At 39.3% G+C, this 19109-nt stretch overlaps 1 protein-coding gene across 3 annotated transcripts in view; it reads right to left on the bottom strand.

The window, feature by feature from the left end:
- DCDC2 (doublecortin domain containing 2) overlaps positions 1-19109 on the bottom strand; it is a 165877-nt gene that overhangs the window by 140346 nt on the left and 6422 nt on the right. The window contains exon 3 of one of the 3 annotated variants that reach the window (XM_058555163.1): positions 9917-9979. The exons of 1 other annotated variant lie outside the window; for it this stretch is intronic. In XM_058555163.1, the coding sequence (XP_058411146.1) occupies positions 9917-9979 (63 nt within the window). Of the gene's footprint in view, positions 1-7038; positions 7090-9916; positions 9980-19109 lie in introns of all 3 variants that reach the window. One more of the 3 variants, XM_058555164.1, reaches the window with a different exon arrangement.

Below are 19109 nucleotides of genomic sequence, written 5' to 3'. Positions count from 1 at the left end.
AATAAGATGTAAAACACACTGGAAAGAAATGTGAGAAGCTGGCTGCTGAAGCATTTTTTTAATCGTGTTTAATAAGCACAGGAAAGTCTAGAAGAGGAACATGCAAAGAGCTTAAAGATTAGTGAATAAAGTAAGAAGATAAAGAAATGAAAAGAGGATGGGAGAAACTGAGATGTAAGATGGAGATATCCAAAATGCTGAATATAAGACATAAAGAAAAAAGGGAAAAAAATGTAAATGTGACCTAATAAAAAAATTAAGCACAAAAGTTATTAAATAATTATATTTGGAATTAACCTCTATTTCTTATATCTAAATACATATATTTGTACATAAAAATATCTAGATATATTTAGAACTATCTAAATGCTTTTAAATATTTTTGTCATGATTATATGAAGTCACTTTTTAGATTACCTGCATTGTGAATGTTCCAATTTATCAGATTAAATTCTACATGTTAATAATGTGTTTCAACTCAGTTCAGGTGAGAAATTATATTTCAGAAGATCAAATTAAATGGCTCCTTTATGTTCTTTTTCCTGATTGACAATACTCTACAGGAAAAATTTCTCAGAACAGAGTGGTGCTTCCTCAGCAACCAGAAAACCAAGGATGAGAAATTGTTTATAGATTGCAATAAAGCATATATACAGTGTAGTTAATTCTGGAAGCAATTAAGTGAAAAGTCAGTTCTTCATTTCAGGATGCTAAAAAATAAGACATATGGAAAGGAGGAGACCCTGTGTGCTAATTCACAAAGTAACCATCAAATATATCGACATCTGAAGGTATGCAGTAACTGTATTTAAATGCTATAAGTGAAACAAATTCCTGGTGTGGCAGACTCTATTTTCCAAAAATGACCACAGCAATATTTCTGGTCCACTTCCTTTTCTAGAATCTCGTCACTCCTCATCAAGAAGTGAAGTCTATTTCCCCTCCCTGAAAACCTGGAAAGGACTCTGGACTGCCTCGAAGAACAAAATGCAAAGGAAATGATGCTGCATGACTTCTGCGTGCCTCTCTCTCTCCCTCTTTTTTTTTTCTCTCTCTCTCTCTCAGCACTTGCCCTTGGAACCCACTACCACTCTGTGAAGAAGCCCAAGCTAGCCCACAAGGAGAGATCCCACGGAAAAGGGCAGATAAAGAGGAACAAAGGCCCAGCTGACAGCCAACATTAGCCACCTAAGATGAGTGAAAGAGCTTTCAAATGATTCCAGCATCCAGGCTTCAAGTCTTCAGCTAGAGCTCCAGACACCAGGGAACAGAGAAAAACCATCTCTGCTGCACCTTCCCCGAATTCCTGACACACCCCATGGTCCATGTGTTTCAACTCAGTTCAGGTGACTGAAGAGCCACGAGCAAAATAAAGCTTTGTTTTAGGCTACTAAGTTTTGGGGTAATTATACAGCCTTAATGACTGGTACAAGAACACGTAGGACAGTATCTAAAAATCTACAAATTTTTAAACATCAAGGAAACAGTAATATTTAACCCAAAAACTAACTACAGCCATTTTCATATACCAGGAAAGGAGTATGATTCTACTCTTTCAAAAAAAAAAATTCTGTGTGCCAGACACTACGTAAGATGCTAGGATGGTACAAAGATGAGTATAAATAGGCACAATACCTGAACCTCTTGGAGTTTACAATCTAGGAGGAGAGACAGACTTCAATCATCTATTCAACTCCACAAAGGTAAATTCAGCTATAACAAGTGCTACAAAGGAGAAAGGCCCAATGTATACCAAACCTGGGCGAATTTGATCCAGGAAGGTGAGAGAGGGCTGCCCTGAGAAATTGACACTTGAGCTGGGGTAAGCATGAGCAGAAGAGGTAAAGGGAGAAACGGGGGAGAATGTTGCAAACTCAGAGAACCATGATGTGCAAAGGTCCTGAGATAAGAGGTAGCATGGGGCACACCATGGGCCAAAGGAAGGCCAGTAGTCATGCAATGTCACTTCTGTTAACATTCTTTCTTCTAGGCAGTCCAAAGTCCCATTCAAGTTCATGGGGAGGAAAAACAGACTCTACCTCTTGTTGAGGAGTGGCAAGGTCAGAGAAAATAGGAAGTGTTAGAAGAGTGGATCTGGAAAGACAGGAAGGCACAAGAACACACAAGACAGTATCTTTCAGACTTTTATTGACCACCATTCAGAGTAAGGAATACATCTTGCATTGCAACTTAATTCACACATGCACACTTAATCAAAATCACAGTTTCACAAAATAGTACTTACCCTCACTACCTACAGTGCAATCTGATATCGCCTGCTTTATTTGTGTATATATTTATCACAACTAAATTGATTTTCAACATACTAAAAGGTCATGGCCTGAAGTCTGAAAAACATTGATGTAAGGCCTTGTAGGCTAAGTTAAGGCATTTATCCCTATGCTAAAAGTAATCAGAAGTCACTGAAAAGTTTTAAACTCAATGGTAACAGGATAAGATTTGTGTTTCCATACTCCAGATGAAATAAAATAGAAAACAGAATGCAAAAGAAGCAGAATGGGTTGCAAGGAGACCTAATAGGAGACTATTGAAGTAATTCAGGCAAGATACGATAGTATCTTAAATTATGATGGTAGTGGTGGTAGAGGTGGAGAGAAATGGATGAATTTCAGATACTTAGGAGTTATAACTGGCAGGAGTGATTAATTAAGCACTGAGGATGAGGGACGCTTTTGACTCTCAAAACTGGATGGATAGTGGTACCATTCTCTGGAAGGAACACAGGAGGGCAACCAAGTATAGAGAAGGGAAGACAGCTCTTGCAAACAAGACTGGCTTCTAGTTTACGGTTACTGCTACTTAGGGTACAGTAATTCTAAAGCATGTTTAGTGGAATTTTTTTTTTAAATAATTCCACAGTCCCTGGTAATGTGTTCACTGAAGACTTTAGTTGAGACTTAACAATGGATAAAGTATCGTTCTTTTATCACCACGGGTGTATTTACCAGATATTCTGGACACAATACACTATCTGGAGCAGCTAAGAATAGCCCTAAATTTTTGCTTAGCAAGTTGATTAAAACTGGGACTTAGTGGTGGTCTCATCAAATGACATTAAGATGTCCAATTTTCTTCATTATAATTCAGTGCAGAGGTTGGCAAACTATGGCTCATGGGCCAAATTCTGCCTGTCTTCTGTTCTCCAATAAAGTTTTATTGGAACACAGCCACACTCCTTCACTCATAAATCATCTATAGCTGCTTTCCTTCTACAATAGTAGAGTTGAATAGTTACAACAGTGAATACATGGCCTGTAAAGTCTAAGATATTCACTGCCTGGTCCTTTACAGCAGTTAGTTAACAACAAGGGATCCAAAGACTTAAGGAGATAGAAATCTTGGAGCAGATGTTTCATGAGCACTCCACCCACTAATCTCCTATCTACGTGACTCAAGTGAGGATCCAAAACACACTCCCTTCAACAAGGCCTCGAGAAACACATCAATCAGGAATGCTGCTCCAACAACTCTAAAAGTACTCTAGTAATTGTTTTCTCTAGACCAGTCATGCTGGTGGAAGAGGCTGCATTTGAAATGGGCTCTCTGGTTTCAACGGGGTGTCAGGATTCTGGAGTGACAGAAGAAAAACGCAGCACTTAATCTCCAGAGACAAGGTAGCCTCAGTAACCAAGAAGAGACAGCAGAGTCCATGTGGTAACCGCAATCAACTGATCTGTAAGGACCTATGATGGCGACTAAAGGATCATAGGATTTCTAAGATTAAAAAAGTCATACAACCCATGACTTGACTTTTATAACAAAAATCTCCAGATCTTGTAAATAGAGGCCTACTTAACTACAAGTTGTCACAACTCCACAGTCAAGTATCAGACCTAACAGTCCTCCAAAATTGAAGAGGAGGCTTGGTACCCTTGTCGAAGGAACCTACAATATCACAGATAAATACTTTAAGTCTTCCTCAAAGTCTTCAATGAGATCTGCAACCACTCACCAGAGAAATGTGCCCTGGAGGGAGTGAAATGCTCAGCCCATTGAGGAAGGAACAGCCATTGGCTCTTGGACACAAATTCTCAACCTAGAATGTTGCTTCCATCCCCAGGAACACATCTCTTCAAGAGAAACTTTGAGTTTGTGAACTAAGTTATGTACAAAATATTCAAAATAGTAATACAAAAAAAGAAAGAAGGAGGACCGATTAGAAATAATCCAAATATCAGCAGTTTGAGAATGAATGAATAAATAGTGTTATATTCATAAAATGGAATACAATGCTGCAAAGAGAAAGAACTACAGCTCCCCACAACATGGATAAATACATAAAACATAATGTTGAGCAAAAAAGCAGGTTGAAAAGAATACGTAGAGTATGATTCCATTTTCATGAAGTTCCAAACTTAACTATATATTGTTTAGGATTATATATGCAGTAAAACTATAGAGACAAAGAGATGATTAATATAAAATTCAAGATAGTGTTTACATACTGGGATGAAGCAGGAACTGGGACTGAGGAGAGACACAGGAGCTTTAAGTGTACTTGTTCTGTTCTATTTCTTAAGCTGGATGTAATACACAGACGTTAATTTTATTGTTTTACAAATTGTAGGTACAGTTTCTCCTTTGTATGTAATATATAATTTACAGGTTTTTTTAAATAATACAGTTAATGGGGGACAACAGAAATCCTATAGAGACAACCTTATCAAGAGCTCAGCTCCCTCCAGAACAAAAATTTGGGCCACCCCACCAGTTGAGAATCCTAAGCAGATGAAGTTTTAATTAAAGGTAAGAAGGGAAGAGGAATGGATAGTAGAAATGGAAATCATGAATACCATCTCCAGTCTCATGATTCTCTGCAGAAATACGCTTATTTCCCTTCTTGTGATGTCATGTATATATTGGATATTACGTCTATAACTACCATCCTTTTTTCCTTCTCTCTTTACCCCATTGATTTACATGAGGTATTAATAGTTACACTTATAATTTAGTATACAGGTTGCAAAATATTGAGATGGGACAACAGCAGGACCAGAAAAAGAACAGACATCACCCAGAGATCCTGACTTGGAACAGGATGCAGTAGCTAAGGAGACTGTGGGTCACCTCCATTAGAAGAGGATGAGTGTATTTGCAGAGGTATAGAAATGTTAGCATTGATTTTGGCAGAAACAAAAGCTATGTTGCTGTTGAACCATCAAAGGACGTGTAGGGAATACTTTGGCTTTCCAGCACCTGAACACACTGCCTATTTGAATAGAACTCCCCTTATGTGAAGTTTGGAGGCAAGCAGATCTCCCCCATCATCCACAGAAGGTAAAAGAAGCCCATGTTCACTTTATCAGCCCAACTGCAGTTAAGCCATCAGAACATGACCTCTGCTTGGCCCAACAGTCTCACCCAGGGCTTTTACACCAGTACTAGTGATACAACAAAACAGAAAAGGTAAATGTGGTGCCATCAATAGCAACAAAGTCCAATTTCTAGGGGTAGTGTTTGCCATATCCACTGTGAAAAGTCTGGGGCAATGGTCTGAGAAGCTGAATGTCTCCATTGTTCAATGGTGGAGGCAATATTGTCCTTAACGGCCTAGTCCTGTGGCACAACGTGGTCTGGGTTCTGGCTGCCTCAACTCCCTTGCAACTGCTCATTCTCTGAGCTTAGTCCTCCAACTCTATCAGAAGTTTTAAAGGATATCCAATATATTTTCAAAAATTCCTTTTCTGCTAAAATAAGACATAGACATTTTCTTTTGCTTCCTGAAAATATCCTAGTTAATTCACATGTGTATTTTTCACTCTCTATATATCTCAGTCTTTGTGAAATTATGTGAACCCTCAATATTTGAAGAACAACCCCAAGACTCAGTCACACAAAGAAGTTTATTGTGTGCTATTTTATTTACTGATATATTTCCTTCTTCATGTATTTATTTAATAATAATCTCAACCATTTACCAAACATCTACTCTCTGGCCACCCCAGTCAGAAGGAATGATAAGTATCACCTAGCATCTGTAGAGGATTTTGCAGTTGATCAAGCACTCACATTTACATTTTCTCCTTTTGGCCACAACCTGTAAAAGCAGCCAATATGATGTCTTACTCCACTTACCAGCTACTCAGTTCAGATGGCCTTTATTAACATCAGTAGCAATGTGGCATAATTTCCATTTACTGAGTTCTAACCATGTATCAGGCACAGTGCTAGGAGCTTAGTATATATCTATGTGTTTCTAATCTTCACCACAATTCTTCAGAGGAAGTATTATTATTTCCATATTTCAGATGAAGAAAGTGAGGCCAATAGAGATCAAGTGACATATCTTGAGATCTTGGGGAAAAAAATGCAGCGTGTCTCCAATACATGATGCCTTCCCTATTCCCTTCCTCTAACCCTGCAAGTTGCTTTGTTTGCCTGGTAACTTGGTAGATGTTACTCAAAACATCTGGTCAGAACAGCTAAAGAAACCAAATGATAGTAAACATAATAAAAAAAAAAATCATTCATGGTTCTTGGCTCAGTATCTCTTTCTCTAATCTCTTTACACTCTGTAGTAAATTTCCATGTAAAAATATTTTTGGTTTCCTGCAGGAGCCCTTTCATAAGCAGACACGCCAAAGCCATTTCAAGTGCTGTATTGGAAACATTCAGCGTAAATATCCTATGCTATAGGGAATAATAGCAAAGGCAAAAAAAAAAAAAGTCAATTGAGAATACAACTAAAATAACTCTAGGCAAGATTTTGTGATTAATGATGACTTGCTAAAGAAGGATATTAAGGAAATTAAAATAAAATTGTGCCCCTTTTCTGGATTCACTTCCTAATTTTTAGCCTTTCTTATACATCTTTTCCTTCCTATCATCATTAAATCAGAGTATGATATATAATATATTATACTCTTTATTTATAGAATAAATAAATAAAACCCTTCACCCTCCAAATGCCCTTTCAAGAACAAAAAGACACTGAATGATCATCTTCAATTAAATTTGGTTAACTCAGTAGCAAATGCTTCCCTCTGCACAAACACACAACGTATTAGCACACAGTACCTCTTGACTGTGAGCTCTGCAGGACCGTGTCTTAGTCTTCAATTTCCTCCACTGTAAAATGGGAATCCTTACTTCATAAGGTTGTTGTGAGGATTAAATTAGATAATCTTTGTAAAGTGCCTAGAACACTACTAAGCACACAGTAAAGAAATAACACACATATACACACACTCACAATGGATTCTGGTTTTGTATATCTTCCAACATTTGGGTTGGCTTGATGTTCAAACAGTTAACACTTCAACTATTTCTGACTATCATTGTTATCAAAAAGCAAACAAACTGTTCTCTCTGTCTCAATGAAGGCGAATACCATCTATCTAGCAGCCCAGACCAGAAATCCAAGAATCATCCAACTAATCTCTTTTCATTCCCTCATATCCAACCTGTCACTAAGTCCTACCTCTCAAAGCTGACTCTTCTACCATCTACACAGCCTCTCCCATCATGAGTACCACATTCATCTCCATTAAGTGTTCTCCTGGGGGACGGCACGGTGGCACAAGCAGTTAAGTGCGCACGTTCCGCTTTGGCAGCCCGAGGTTCGCGGGTTCAGACCCTGGGTGGGGACCAATGCATCAGCTGTCAAGCCATGCTATGGCGGCGTCCCATATAAAGTAGAGGAAAATGGGCATAGATATTAGCTCAGGGCCAATCTTCCTCAGCAGAAAAAAAAAAAAAGAAGAGGCAGATTGGCAACAGATGTTAGCTCAGGGCTGACCTTCCTCACACACACACACACACACAGACACAAAGTGTTCTCCTGGCCTCCAACCTTGCTATGGCAGCAAGAGTGACCATGTCAATTCCCTGCTGAAATCCCTCCAATAACTTCCAATTGGTTTTAGGAAAAATGTCAAACTGCTTTTAAAGCCCCTCAATGGCTTGGTCCCTTTCTACTTCCCAAGTCTCATGTCTCACATATCTCCATCCCACCATCCTTCCATCCCAGTACCTTCCCATGCTTCAGCCCAACAGAACTTGCATAAGTTTTCAAATGTGCCATACACTCTCTCATTTGCAGACATTCACACATGCTGTTCTCTTTGCCTGGAACACTCTTCCCCACTCTGTCAGCCTGGCTGACATCTACTCAGCTCCTTTAGGTCTCAACTTAAATGTCATTTCTTCCAGGAAGCTTTTGAGGATTCCCCCGGCCTGTGGTAGCTGCCCCTCTAGCACCCTGTGCCTCTGTACCCTCCCATACAGCATGCTTCACTATGATGACTTGCTTGCTGATCTGTCTTCTCCATCAGACAACAATGTTCACAAAGGCTGTGACCCTGTCTGGCTTCCTCGCCATTGTAAATCCAATTAGCATGATGCTTGGCACATAAATAGGTACTCAAAACATTTCTTTGATGAAAGAATTTGTGATATTAATTTTTTACTACCAAAAAGTAAGAGCTATAAATTTGTGATTAGTATCATTCCCTTGAGCTCCAAACCCTCCCACATGAAAGGAGACCTAAAATAATAGCAGAGACATAGAGCAATTCATCTCCAGACTCCCCTTCTCCAGGCACTGCAAACAAAGCCATCTTCTATAATCCTTTAGGAGCACCTGGATGGAGTACTGGGAGAGTGCCATTATGATTTTACTGTTCTGTCTATATACTCAGAGTAATCACGTATCTGGGACACACAAGCTAAAGTAACATTGCTACATATTAAAATGCAACATCTAATCAAGATTGTCTTTCTACGAATGAATACATTTATAATGAGCGTTGGACAGGTTCTATTCACACCAAATTTGATGCACACAACTCCACTAACTTGATATAGTAGGATAGAGCAAAGGGAATTCCTAAACAGACGGAGAACTACAATTTGAATATGGATATATATAAGCAAGTGAATTAGGGAAGTGGGGGGGGAGAGAGTTTAGGAATAACTAAGAGCCACTAAGTAAAAATGCTGAAAATTCCTAGCAACAAATCATATTGCCTGTACTTCATTATATACATACCTACATATGCGTGTTTAGATAGACTAACAGGTAAGAAGTGCCAAAGTTAATCAATATTATTGATAAAATAATTGAAACAGGAATAACACAAGGGAATAATCTGATTAGGAGAAGTGCTGCCTAGGGAAAAGATAATTTAATCCAATTTCCATATACTATTTGACCAAATTAAATCAGTCGCGCTATCATGAGAAACAAGCTATACATTTGCAAAAGACATACTAGGGGCCGGCCCCGTGGTTTAGCGGTTAAGTGCGCACGCTCCGCTACTGGCGGCCTGGGTTCAGATCCTGGGCGCGCACCAATGCACCACTTCTCCGGCCATGCTGAGGCCATGTCCCACATACAGCAAGTAGAAGTAGGATGTGCAACCATGACATACAACTATCTACTGGGGCTTTGGGGAAAAAAAGGGACCAGGATTGGCAATAGATGTTAGCTCAGAGCCGGTCTTCCTCAGCAAAAAGAGGACGATTAGCATGGATGTTAGCTCAGGGCTGATCTTCCTCAAAAAAATAATAATAAAAATAAATTAAAAAAAAAAAAGACATACTAAAATAATCTTTTTGCTATAGTAAAATATATATATATAATTTTAAAATCGATATTTCAAATCATTGTTTTAACCCAGCTTTTAAAAATCAGGTGGGGAAGATCCTATACTAGCTAATGCAAAACTAGTAGCACTGGATATTAAGTTATCTGTTCATTTCTAGGAAAACAGGCTGTGAATGTGGAGTTTCATCAATTAGCATATAATTTACAAAATGTAATTTGGGTTATATTAGGTGACTTGTTTTATAAATGGTTCTAAAAGTTGGCAGCCCAGTGACATTCGATTGTATAACTTAAATAGCAAAGATGGCCCTTGAGGTTCATAAATCTTTGAAATTCAAAAATACTCACTGCTAGAAGGTGAAAACACACGCATGCACACACAAAGCAGCATAGAGCGCCATTAGAAATTTCCTAGAGAGAAATGTTCCAGAAATTAACATTAGAAATGTTCTAATGTTAAACATTAGACACTGCAAATATACTAAATCAATTTAGTCTTCTCTCTCCCATAATCCTTCATCACTTGGAGTTTTGCCCCCAGAAAACAGGTAGGCTGAAATCAATCTTAATTCAACAAACCAAACATCCAAACTATGTAATTATGGGATGATATCTGAGCTTGATCTGGTTGGCTGCTTAAAAAGGAGTCTTTCATAATAATAAATGGGAATTTTCATTGTTGATCAAGCTAGACATGAAGGCACACCACCCTCATACTTCACGCTGAAGTCAACCAAATGCAAAAAAATAGCCCTGTCTTTAAAAAATGCCTCCATCCATCCATTTTGAAGTACACAGAAATATATTTTATTTTGCACATAAAAATATGAATATTAGCCTACTACCTGCGAGACACAGCCCTTTTCAGTTTTTTTTCCAATATGGTGATAGATGTGAGGTGAATTATACACACTCTCGCCCATGCCTTAACTAACGCCACACTTGAGAGGACAGCTGGATGTCTAGGGAACAGTCTGGGGCCAGGGACCTAGCAGAACTAAGAGTCCCATGGGGTCCAAGCATAAGTCCTTGGCTCCATTAGCACAGTGTTCTCACCACACTACTCCACCAGAAAAACCACTCTGCATCTTTGAAACAAAGTTTCTACACGTTAGGTGCTGAAGAGTAAGCACAAACACACACACACACACACACACACACACACACACATACACACACAATTTGTTCTAAATTAAAGAGAAATAAAATTTAAACTGCCTAAACTGACAAGTTTCTATATCTTAATCAAAAATGAATGTATTATCACAGATGACTTTATCTGCTTGCTTCTTATTCACTGCTTCCTCTGAGTTTCTCTTCCCTTAAACACATCACTCTCTTGGGTTTTCTCTTCTGGACATAAAATGTGTGGAAAAAAATTGAAACGTCTTTTTGGATAGTTGCTATATCTATCGAGGATGCTAGGCTACCTTCAGCTCTAAATACAAAAACCAAACTCCAAAATAGGAATATTCTCCAAACCCTTTACTTTCATGGTGTTGCTTCCAATTTTGTTGCTTTTTTTAAAATTCTAACTGGAAGTGCCAGCAAATCACAGCATCACATGTTATTTACATTGAAGAACTCTCTGGAACTTGAGAAATCACCACAGAAGGTACCAACATGGATTGCTGCCAGTCACTCCAGCAGTTTTCTCCCACACACTGCCTCCTCCATGAAGGAGTGTGACAACCTGGGCACAAAATGGTCCTTCTGGGCTTCCTAAGATGGCTCTGACAACAATCTAACCCACAAAACCTTTGATTAGAGGGCTTTTTGAAAGTTAAGTCAATCTCAATTCATCTCCGCCATCTTGGTATACAACTGAAATACCCAAGTCAGAAGAATGTATTTATATTTTTAAATAGATGGAAAAGAGATGATACTTTCTTTCAATAAGTGTTTAGTAGTCTTCACTAATTTAAATTAAAAAAAAATTTCTTTCAAACTGATCTAAATTCTTCAACCTTCACACCACAGCTTAATTTTGTTTCCCCCTTTTTGGTACCCAGCTGTGGTGGAGAAGAGCTAGTCACCATATTCTTTGTAAGCACTGAAGCCAAGTATTAACTAGATCTAAATAAACCATTTTCTTCCCTTGGATTAACATCTCTGGTACTATTTTTCAATCTTTTTATTCTTTTTCATTTATCTTTTAAAATTCTTTCCAGGGTCCTCCTACATCAATTACCTTGTAATTCTGATTGGCACATGGTAAGTGTCTTTTTATATCTGTATGGCTAGAATCAGGCCCACTGCCTGGCATTCAGCAGGCTCTTGATAAATACTCTTGAGAAAATGTGAAATCATACATAAGCAGCACTCAGTAAATGGTTGAGCATAATTTATTTGTCGTCCTTGGATATACTTTGCTATTTACTTAGTCACATTTTCCTATTACTCCTATCATATGGAAATAATCATACTTCTATCATGAACAGTCCCTTTGACTTTACCAGAAAACTCAATAAGCTCATTCTAACAATTATCCTAAAATGTGAACTTCAGTATTGATTTTCTAGTAGGTGCACAGTATCCATCAACCAAGAGCTTGGTATACCTTGGCAGAACTTCAAATCATACTACGTATTCCTAAAATTTCATCTTCTATGTTTCTGAATCCCATGCAGTATAAGAACAAGCAGTTTTTCTCCATTCAGTAGGTGCTGCTGTTGGAGTTGCCAAAGGGACCTTATTTTAGTGTGGACTCAAATGAAATCTCTTTTTAAGAATAGTTTGATACTTCAATTAAGCGGTGTTTTTAAACATACACATTTAGTTACCAATTTAACTATTTTATTAAATTGTCCATTTTTTTCTTAAAAGGTTGATTATTTTCTTAATGTTTATTTATTAAAATTCTGTCTTTGCTTAGAATAGCTTATTACTATAAAAAAATTATACATTATCTAATTTGCATATCTTCCAATTTCATGGACATTTAATTTCCTCAAATCATGTCTAAATGCCAAATAGAGAATGCAAGATATATGGAACAAATGCCATGATACATGTTAATGGACAAACTAAAATCACCAACCTTTTAGCTTTTGATCAGAGCTGATCAATGGTTATTAAAGGATGTTGTTCATCTTCCAGCTTGATATGAACATTTCTCTTTTTTTCATTCTTGTTCAAATACACAATGCGCGTGCATACACACACACACACATAAGCAGCTCAATACAGAGTAAAGGTAAAATAAGAAAGTGTGAAAGAAAAATGAAATAGCCAGTCGTTCTTTAGAAGAAAACTCCATCTTCACAGAACCCTGGCAAGGTCATAGTCACCTTGGAATCACTATGACCACTGATGTGAACTGGCTGTCCTTAAAAGAATGCTTCTTACTTAGCAGTTACACCAGACAGGTGGGGGAAAGGTATAAAATAAAAGATTGGGGAGGGGCTTTAATTATTGTGGGAAGAACTCACAAAAGTGAGTTTTATTCTCTTTGATTTTGATTCTTCGATAAATTAGTAAATCTGACTAACATAATCTGGAAATCTTGCTCCAAGTTAAAGAAAAAAATATTTAAGAGTTTAACTATTTAATAGTTCCCACTTTGAACCCAGAATTCCCAGGCAAAAGATTAGTAAGTAAAACCACATAGCCCCATGCCTTCCTGCAGAAAGGTTAATAATTACACCCAATTTAATGTCTAAAATCCCATTCCCAAACAAAAGACTTTAAGTAGCAAATCTCATAGTATGTTTCATTAGAGATTACGCCTAATGATTAAACTGAAATGTGAAGTTTTAATAATGATATTCAAAACCTTAAACACATTCACGGGAGTAACTGACCTGAAGCACAACCCACACTCCCACAAACTTTCCAGACAAGGCAATGTTTTGAGGTTTCAAAAACTCTCCTCCTTTCTCTCCTCCACTCCAAGGTATTCCTGCAGCGCCCCACCCCACTAAGAAGAAACAAAGTTTATCCAAATTCTTTATAAATGAAAATCTAAAATGAGGGAGGTGTATTCAAGAGGATTCAATATGATGCTTATCCAACAAGGAGGCTTCCGTTCCTTGGGAAGGCATTCATTGGGGTCTTACTTCAGATATCAATTTGCAGATTTCTTTTCAAGGCAGCACTTCTCCAAAGTATAGATAGCATGCTTGCTCGTGGATGGATCACTTAGAATAAGGCAAGCCTGACCTGCTCTCTCCTCTTTCCTATCATTGCACTTATGACCCGCACCCTCCACCAGCAGATGAGGAAGAGTAGATAAAAGAAGGGGAAGCCCAAGCAGACCCTTGATTTTTTAAAAATATAAATGTTAGGAAGGGGGTAAAAATTATCTTTTCTGCTGACCCTGAGAGCACAGGTTATCAAGATTCAAGGAAACAAAATAAAGCTCTAAATTGTTCTGTATTAGAAATCAAGAAGATCTTGGGGTCGGGGTAGAACAGAGACAAGATGGGCAGAGGGAGAAAAAGAGAGAGGAGGCCAAGAAGCAAGGCCACGGGCTGGAGCCTGAATTGGCATATGAGACAAATAAGGCATTTAAGGCAAATAAAAGGTATTTTTAAGAATGAGGAAGTCTGATATTAAGTTTTGAGTTGTTGACACTTCTACAGGATCTACAAAACCTACTCCATTTCTACAAACCATTGGTAACCTTCACCACACACAAACTTGTGTGAATAGGGTATTTGTGAGGACATCAATGAAAGGATCTCATCTCTGAGGTGGTGGGGTCTTAAAGACACACAACCTGTAGGGGAACAAGACAGTCCACAAACTCAATTAATACTTTCGAAACAGAAGCTCGGAAGAAGAGGTGCTCATGAGATAATAATGCCTACAGGAATTCACAGAAATTTTGGGGAGAATATTGGGCATTCCCAAGGCTAAGTAGTGGAGGTTCAAGCCATTTTTATCCAATCATCAGGAAATGAACAATCCCAGCTGTTATGCAGGTTACAATTAGTAGCTTAAGTGTTTATAACTCCATCAAAATGGAACTAATTTTCCAGAAATTAAGTGTTTATTACTCTTCAAAATTTAGCCTCATTATTCCCTGACCCATTATTAATAATAAAATTCAAAAACTGTTTATCTAGCCCTCAAAATATAGCTCTTGAACCAAAGAAATCTACAAGTTCTCTAACACAGATCCATGTTGGTAGAGTTAAAATCGAGGCATAGCAGGCAAGGAAGGCTAAAGAGCAGTAAGTTCCACAAGCACAGGGGCCATGTTTGTTTGGTTCCCAGGGACAAGCACAATGCCTGGCACATAGCAGGCACACAGTAAATCCTTGCTGAGGGAACAGTATTCATTTACCACAGCTCCAAATTATACTAGAGAGACGATAAAAGTATCACACAAAGGTTTAACTACAACTAATTTTATGCTGAAACAAAATCCAAACAGGTAGTGGCCACGAAGACTTTTAGGCTATGTGAGACATCCCTCCCACATGTGAAATGCAGAACAACTAGGCATCATGAGGCATGCAGACGTCTACCTTAACTGGCTGATAAGGAACATTCAAAACTATAGAGAATTAAAACTATTACCAGCCCATTAATGCTAGGTACTACACAAAATTAGCAGACCTCCTGGAGACCTACCATCTAACGGACAGTTCTGAGGCATATGTGAAAGCCTATTCTGCTGAAGACCACTGGGCACAGGAACCAACCTGTAGTCTGACAAAATCAGCTTTACTAACTTGGTAGAGCAGTGGATGGCTCTCAGAGAAACCACAGAATGGCGCTGAGAAAGAGGGAGGAGGGAATCACCTCTTGGCAAGTTTGGGTTGTCATGGAAGGATTCTGAGAAGGGTGGAAGGGCAGCAGAGGTCAGTTCTGGATCGACTGCAGTTTTTGGGGTGAGATTAGGAGAAGTGAGGATGCACGAGGGGTTGTTATGAGGTCAGGGTGGTTTAGCAATTAAAGATTCCCAGGAAAATATGGGACCAGCAAAGCAGGTCTGGGGTGTCAGCAGTAAGAAAGCAGTAATCGCTTAAATACGGGGCGCTTATGGCATTTTACGGCTGCTGTGTGACTGTGAGAGAAGCAACGTTCTCCGCTAACTCTGCAGCAGCTTGCTATACTTCCATCCTCCACGCCTGACCAACGGCAAGGCTGCCATTTTCTCTTGTCCATCAAGTTGATTTTCACTCCTTCTGTCAGCGACAGGCTTTGACTCTTTCACAGATATAAGTATTAAATAATCCCCCCTTACTGAAGTTGTAGAAAGGGACATTCTCAAAACCTTAATCTAAGAGAGACAGGCCAAAAATAAAAAATTCTATTATATTTAAAACCATTGTAAACTGGCTGACCCTCAACCCTAATCCCATCTGTCCTTCCTCAGTCTCCTGAGCATACCACTAGCCCAGGACATGTGCCCTGGATAATAATGTTGGTTTACTTCCCTGTCTCCTCCCCTAGATTCTAAAAGAGCAAGAGCAGTGAAGTATTCATTCAACGCCCACTGCCTAACACAGTTCCCAGCACATCGTAAGTGCTCTGTAGCCAAGCTGTCCGCTTGTGCCCTCTGTATATAATGTGTACCAAGGCTTCTTATACAGTAAAACTGACTTGGAGCTCTAACTATTTAAGTATGTCATTATTTGAAGAATTCACTTTTTGGATGAGACATGGGCCAGGGGAATGATCAGTGGGATCTATAACTCTAGGTCAAAGAGGAAGGAAGCTTCCATTTGAAGAGTTCATAAATGGCTTTGCTGCCACATGGTAAAGTCAAAAGCACTTGAAATAAACAGCTCAACACAAACTGAATTGAATCCCGACCAAATTGAATCACTTATCATGTGGTACTAGAGATATCACATTTGTCTTTTCAGCAATGTATATTCCTAGAGGTGAGAGGTTATACAAGTCTTGTTCATTTTTGCTCCCCACCACTCTGCCTACCGTGCCGCACAGCTCAAGCCTCCAATCACATGAAAGCAAAGCAGATGAGGCAGTAAAAGAAGAAGAAAGGAGGCAAAAATCATAGTCAGTTAAAGCAAGAGGGTAAGAACTCAGTGCAGGCTAGTAAGGACAAGGAAAGGAATCCCACATGCAGATCAGAGGCTTCCAGCAACGACAGAGGACTCCCACAGACAGCTTATGTTACAGAGGAAGGAGGGAAGCTGGTGAGTCGACCTGGAACACGGAAGCACAGAATGAGCTCTGAGAGAAGGATTGTCATCAGCTGTTAGTTCAGGGCTAATCTTCCTCACAAAAAAAAAAAAAAAAGTAAGAATGAGTTTTGAAACTGACCTGAGAGAAGGGGGAGAAGCAAGCAAAGAGAGGACTGGGGAGACATAAACAAGGAGATGAGCTCCCAAGGTCAGAAGATGAGAAAACTGTCTTTATTAAAACCACCACCGATGCAGGGAAAGTGGGGAGAAAGATGAAAATACAACTATACAAATGACTGGGGAGGAGAGGCAAGAGTACAAGGCGAGTCTAGAAGATCTCTTTATGGGGATATTAGGAAAAGCAAGACGTGGGTAGAGAGGTGGAGGAAGTCTGCTCTGAGCCCCAAAACCGCCCGACTTTGGAGCAGATGCAAACCACCAGAGTCACCTTTTCATCTTTCTTACTCCTATGTCCTTTTTCTTCTCCCTCTTTATTTTTATCATCCTTCCCCTTTCCTCCTGCTTCCAGGAGCGTTGGCCAAATAACATCATGTGCTTCTCTCAGGTTAGTGGAACAGATCCGTTCGAGTTCTGCCTTTATCTATCCCAATGATATGGCCAGAAAGAGGAAGAGGAAAAGGGCTGGTTGTCCTTTCAGTGTCTCTTTAAAGATGAGCTTCACGGAACAGGAAGGCAATAACAGGAACCACAAAAGAACTTTGAATGTCGAGGTGACATGCACATTCTAGTTACCATGACTTGCGGTCAGCAAGTGGATACCATTGTGTCTAAATTATGAACTCTCTAAAGAGCAACCAAATTGTATTACAGACTTGGGTGAGGGTGCTCTGGAGGAGGGAAGGAATGCCACTAACTCCCAGCACTCACTGGCTGGGTTTCCTAGCCCCAGTGGCTTAGGACCCAGTGCTACACGTTCTACATAACCCCATCGAACTGTAAAGGTCCTTCTACAGTACCATGTACTGGGAATAATTAGAATTAGTATGTTTTAAGCAAATAGGATAACTGAATCATGTACACTGGTGTGGGGCCTTTTATTACATAGCCCCAACACTGAAAACTCAAATAGTATGAAATTACCTCATATTTGAGGAAAATGCCCTCAATTTTGATGAACAAGTAATTTTACTCACCCTTCATACTGAAACATCTTTGAATAAACATTGTTTGTCCTTCTACTGCATTGAATTTCCACCTTAAACAACTCTAAACCCTCCAATTCTATGTATTCATGTTCTAAACCTATTTCAGAATTAATTCTGTGAATCTCTCCCTGTGAGATTGAGAGTAAGCTGTGTTATCGTACACCAAAGAATAGCAGTCATCAATAGTATTTAACAAGGTGTGCAATCTTTTCTTGGCAGACATAAATGTTGAAAGGAAATCACCATCTTAGATCAAGAAAATACAATCTATAATTTTTGTGAAAGGCCAGCGTCTATCAAATCTGTTCTCACATTTTGAATATAGATAGTCCTCTAACTTATAAACTTGTTGAATTCTAAAAGTTTGACGAAAATCAGTTGTGGAAAGGAGAGAGGTATTTCTCCACTGTAAGAATTACACACACACAGGGGCTGGCCCCATGGCCTAGTGGTTAAGTTTGGCATGCTCTGCTTCAGTGGCCCGGGTTCAGTTCCCAGGCATAGACGTGCACCACTCCTTAGCAGCCATGCTGTGGTGGCGACCCACATACAAAATAGAGGAAGACTGGCACAGATGTTAGCTCATGGCGAATCTTTCTCAGGAAGAAAAAAGAATCACACACACAATAATTCTCAGGGCAGCTCACCAAAGCCTTTTAACTTGTGTTCTACCTAAAACAACAGCAATAATACTATAGAACCAACAGTTAAAGTAATGTCTCTATCGGAAAATGCATTCAGAATTCCCTTTTGAGATGCCGAAACTCTCCCTTTCTGGCAATGAAAGTAGGGGCTCCCGTTGCTCAAACCAGGCTTTGAGTGTGGCCATGGTGTGGTCTTTGGGGAGGAGGGTCTCTGTGCTGGAGACCAAGACTGGGAATGCAAAGTCAGGGAAGTGAACACACAGCCTGTCTAGACTGGAAGGAAAGGTCATGGCAGACAATAGTGGGAGAGAAGGTTCCAGGGAGCAAGTGGGACAGTGGGGCTTGGGGTGGGCTGAGCAAAAGCGCTACAGAGCATAGACATGCAGTTTCTCACCATCTCTACCCATCTCCTTTGCATCCCCAAATTTCTTCTATTTCTTTCCTTTTACCCTTTTTGGAAGGCTTTGTGGGGAATGACTGAAAGAAAGGAAAGGCTACAGCAGCGTCTGTGCTATAAAAGGAAAGGAAAAGGGAAGGGAATCAGCAGTAAGAAATAAAGTGGGAGAGATGTAGTCTTCTAGATAAGGGGTGGGTTTTTCACATGTGAGATGTGCATTCATAAATTAGA

The sequence above is a fragment of the Diceros bicornis genome, chromosome 14 (genome assembly GCF_020826845.1).
Source record: "Diceros bicornis minor isolate mBicDic1 chromosome 14, mDicBic1.mat.cur, whole genome shotgun sequence".
In the NCBI taxonomy this organism is placed as follows: domain Eukaryota; kingdom Metazoa; phylum Chordata; class Mammalia; order Perissodactyla; family Rhinocerotidae; genus Diceros; species Diceros bicornis.
This window is presented reverse-complemented; position numbering and strand designations above follow the sequence as displayed.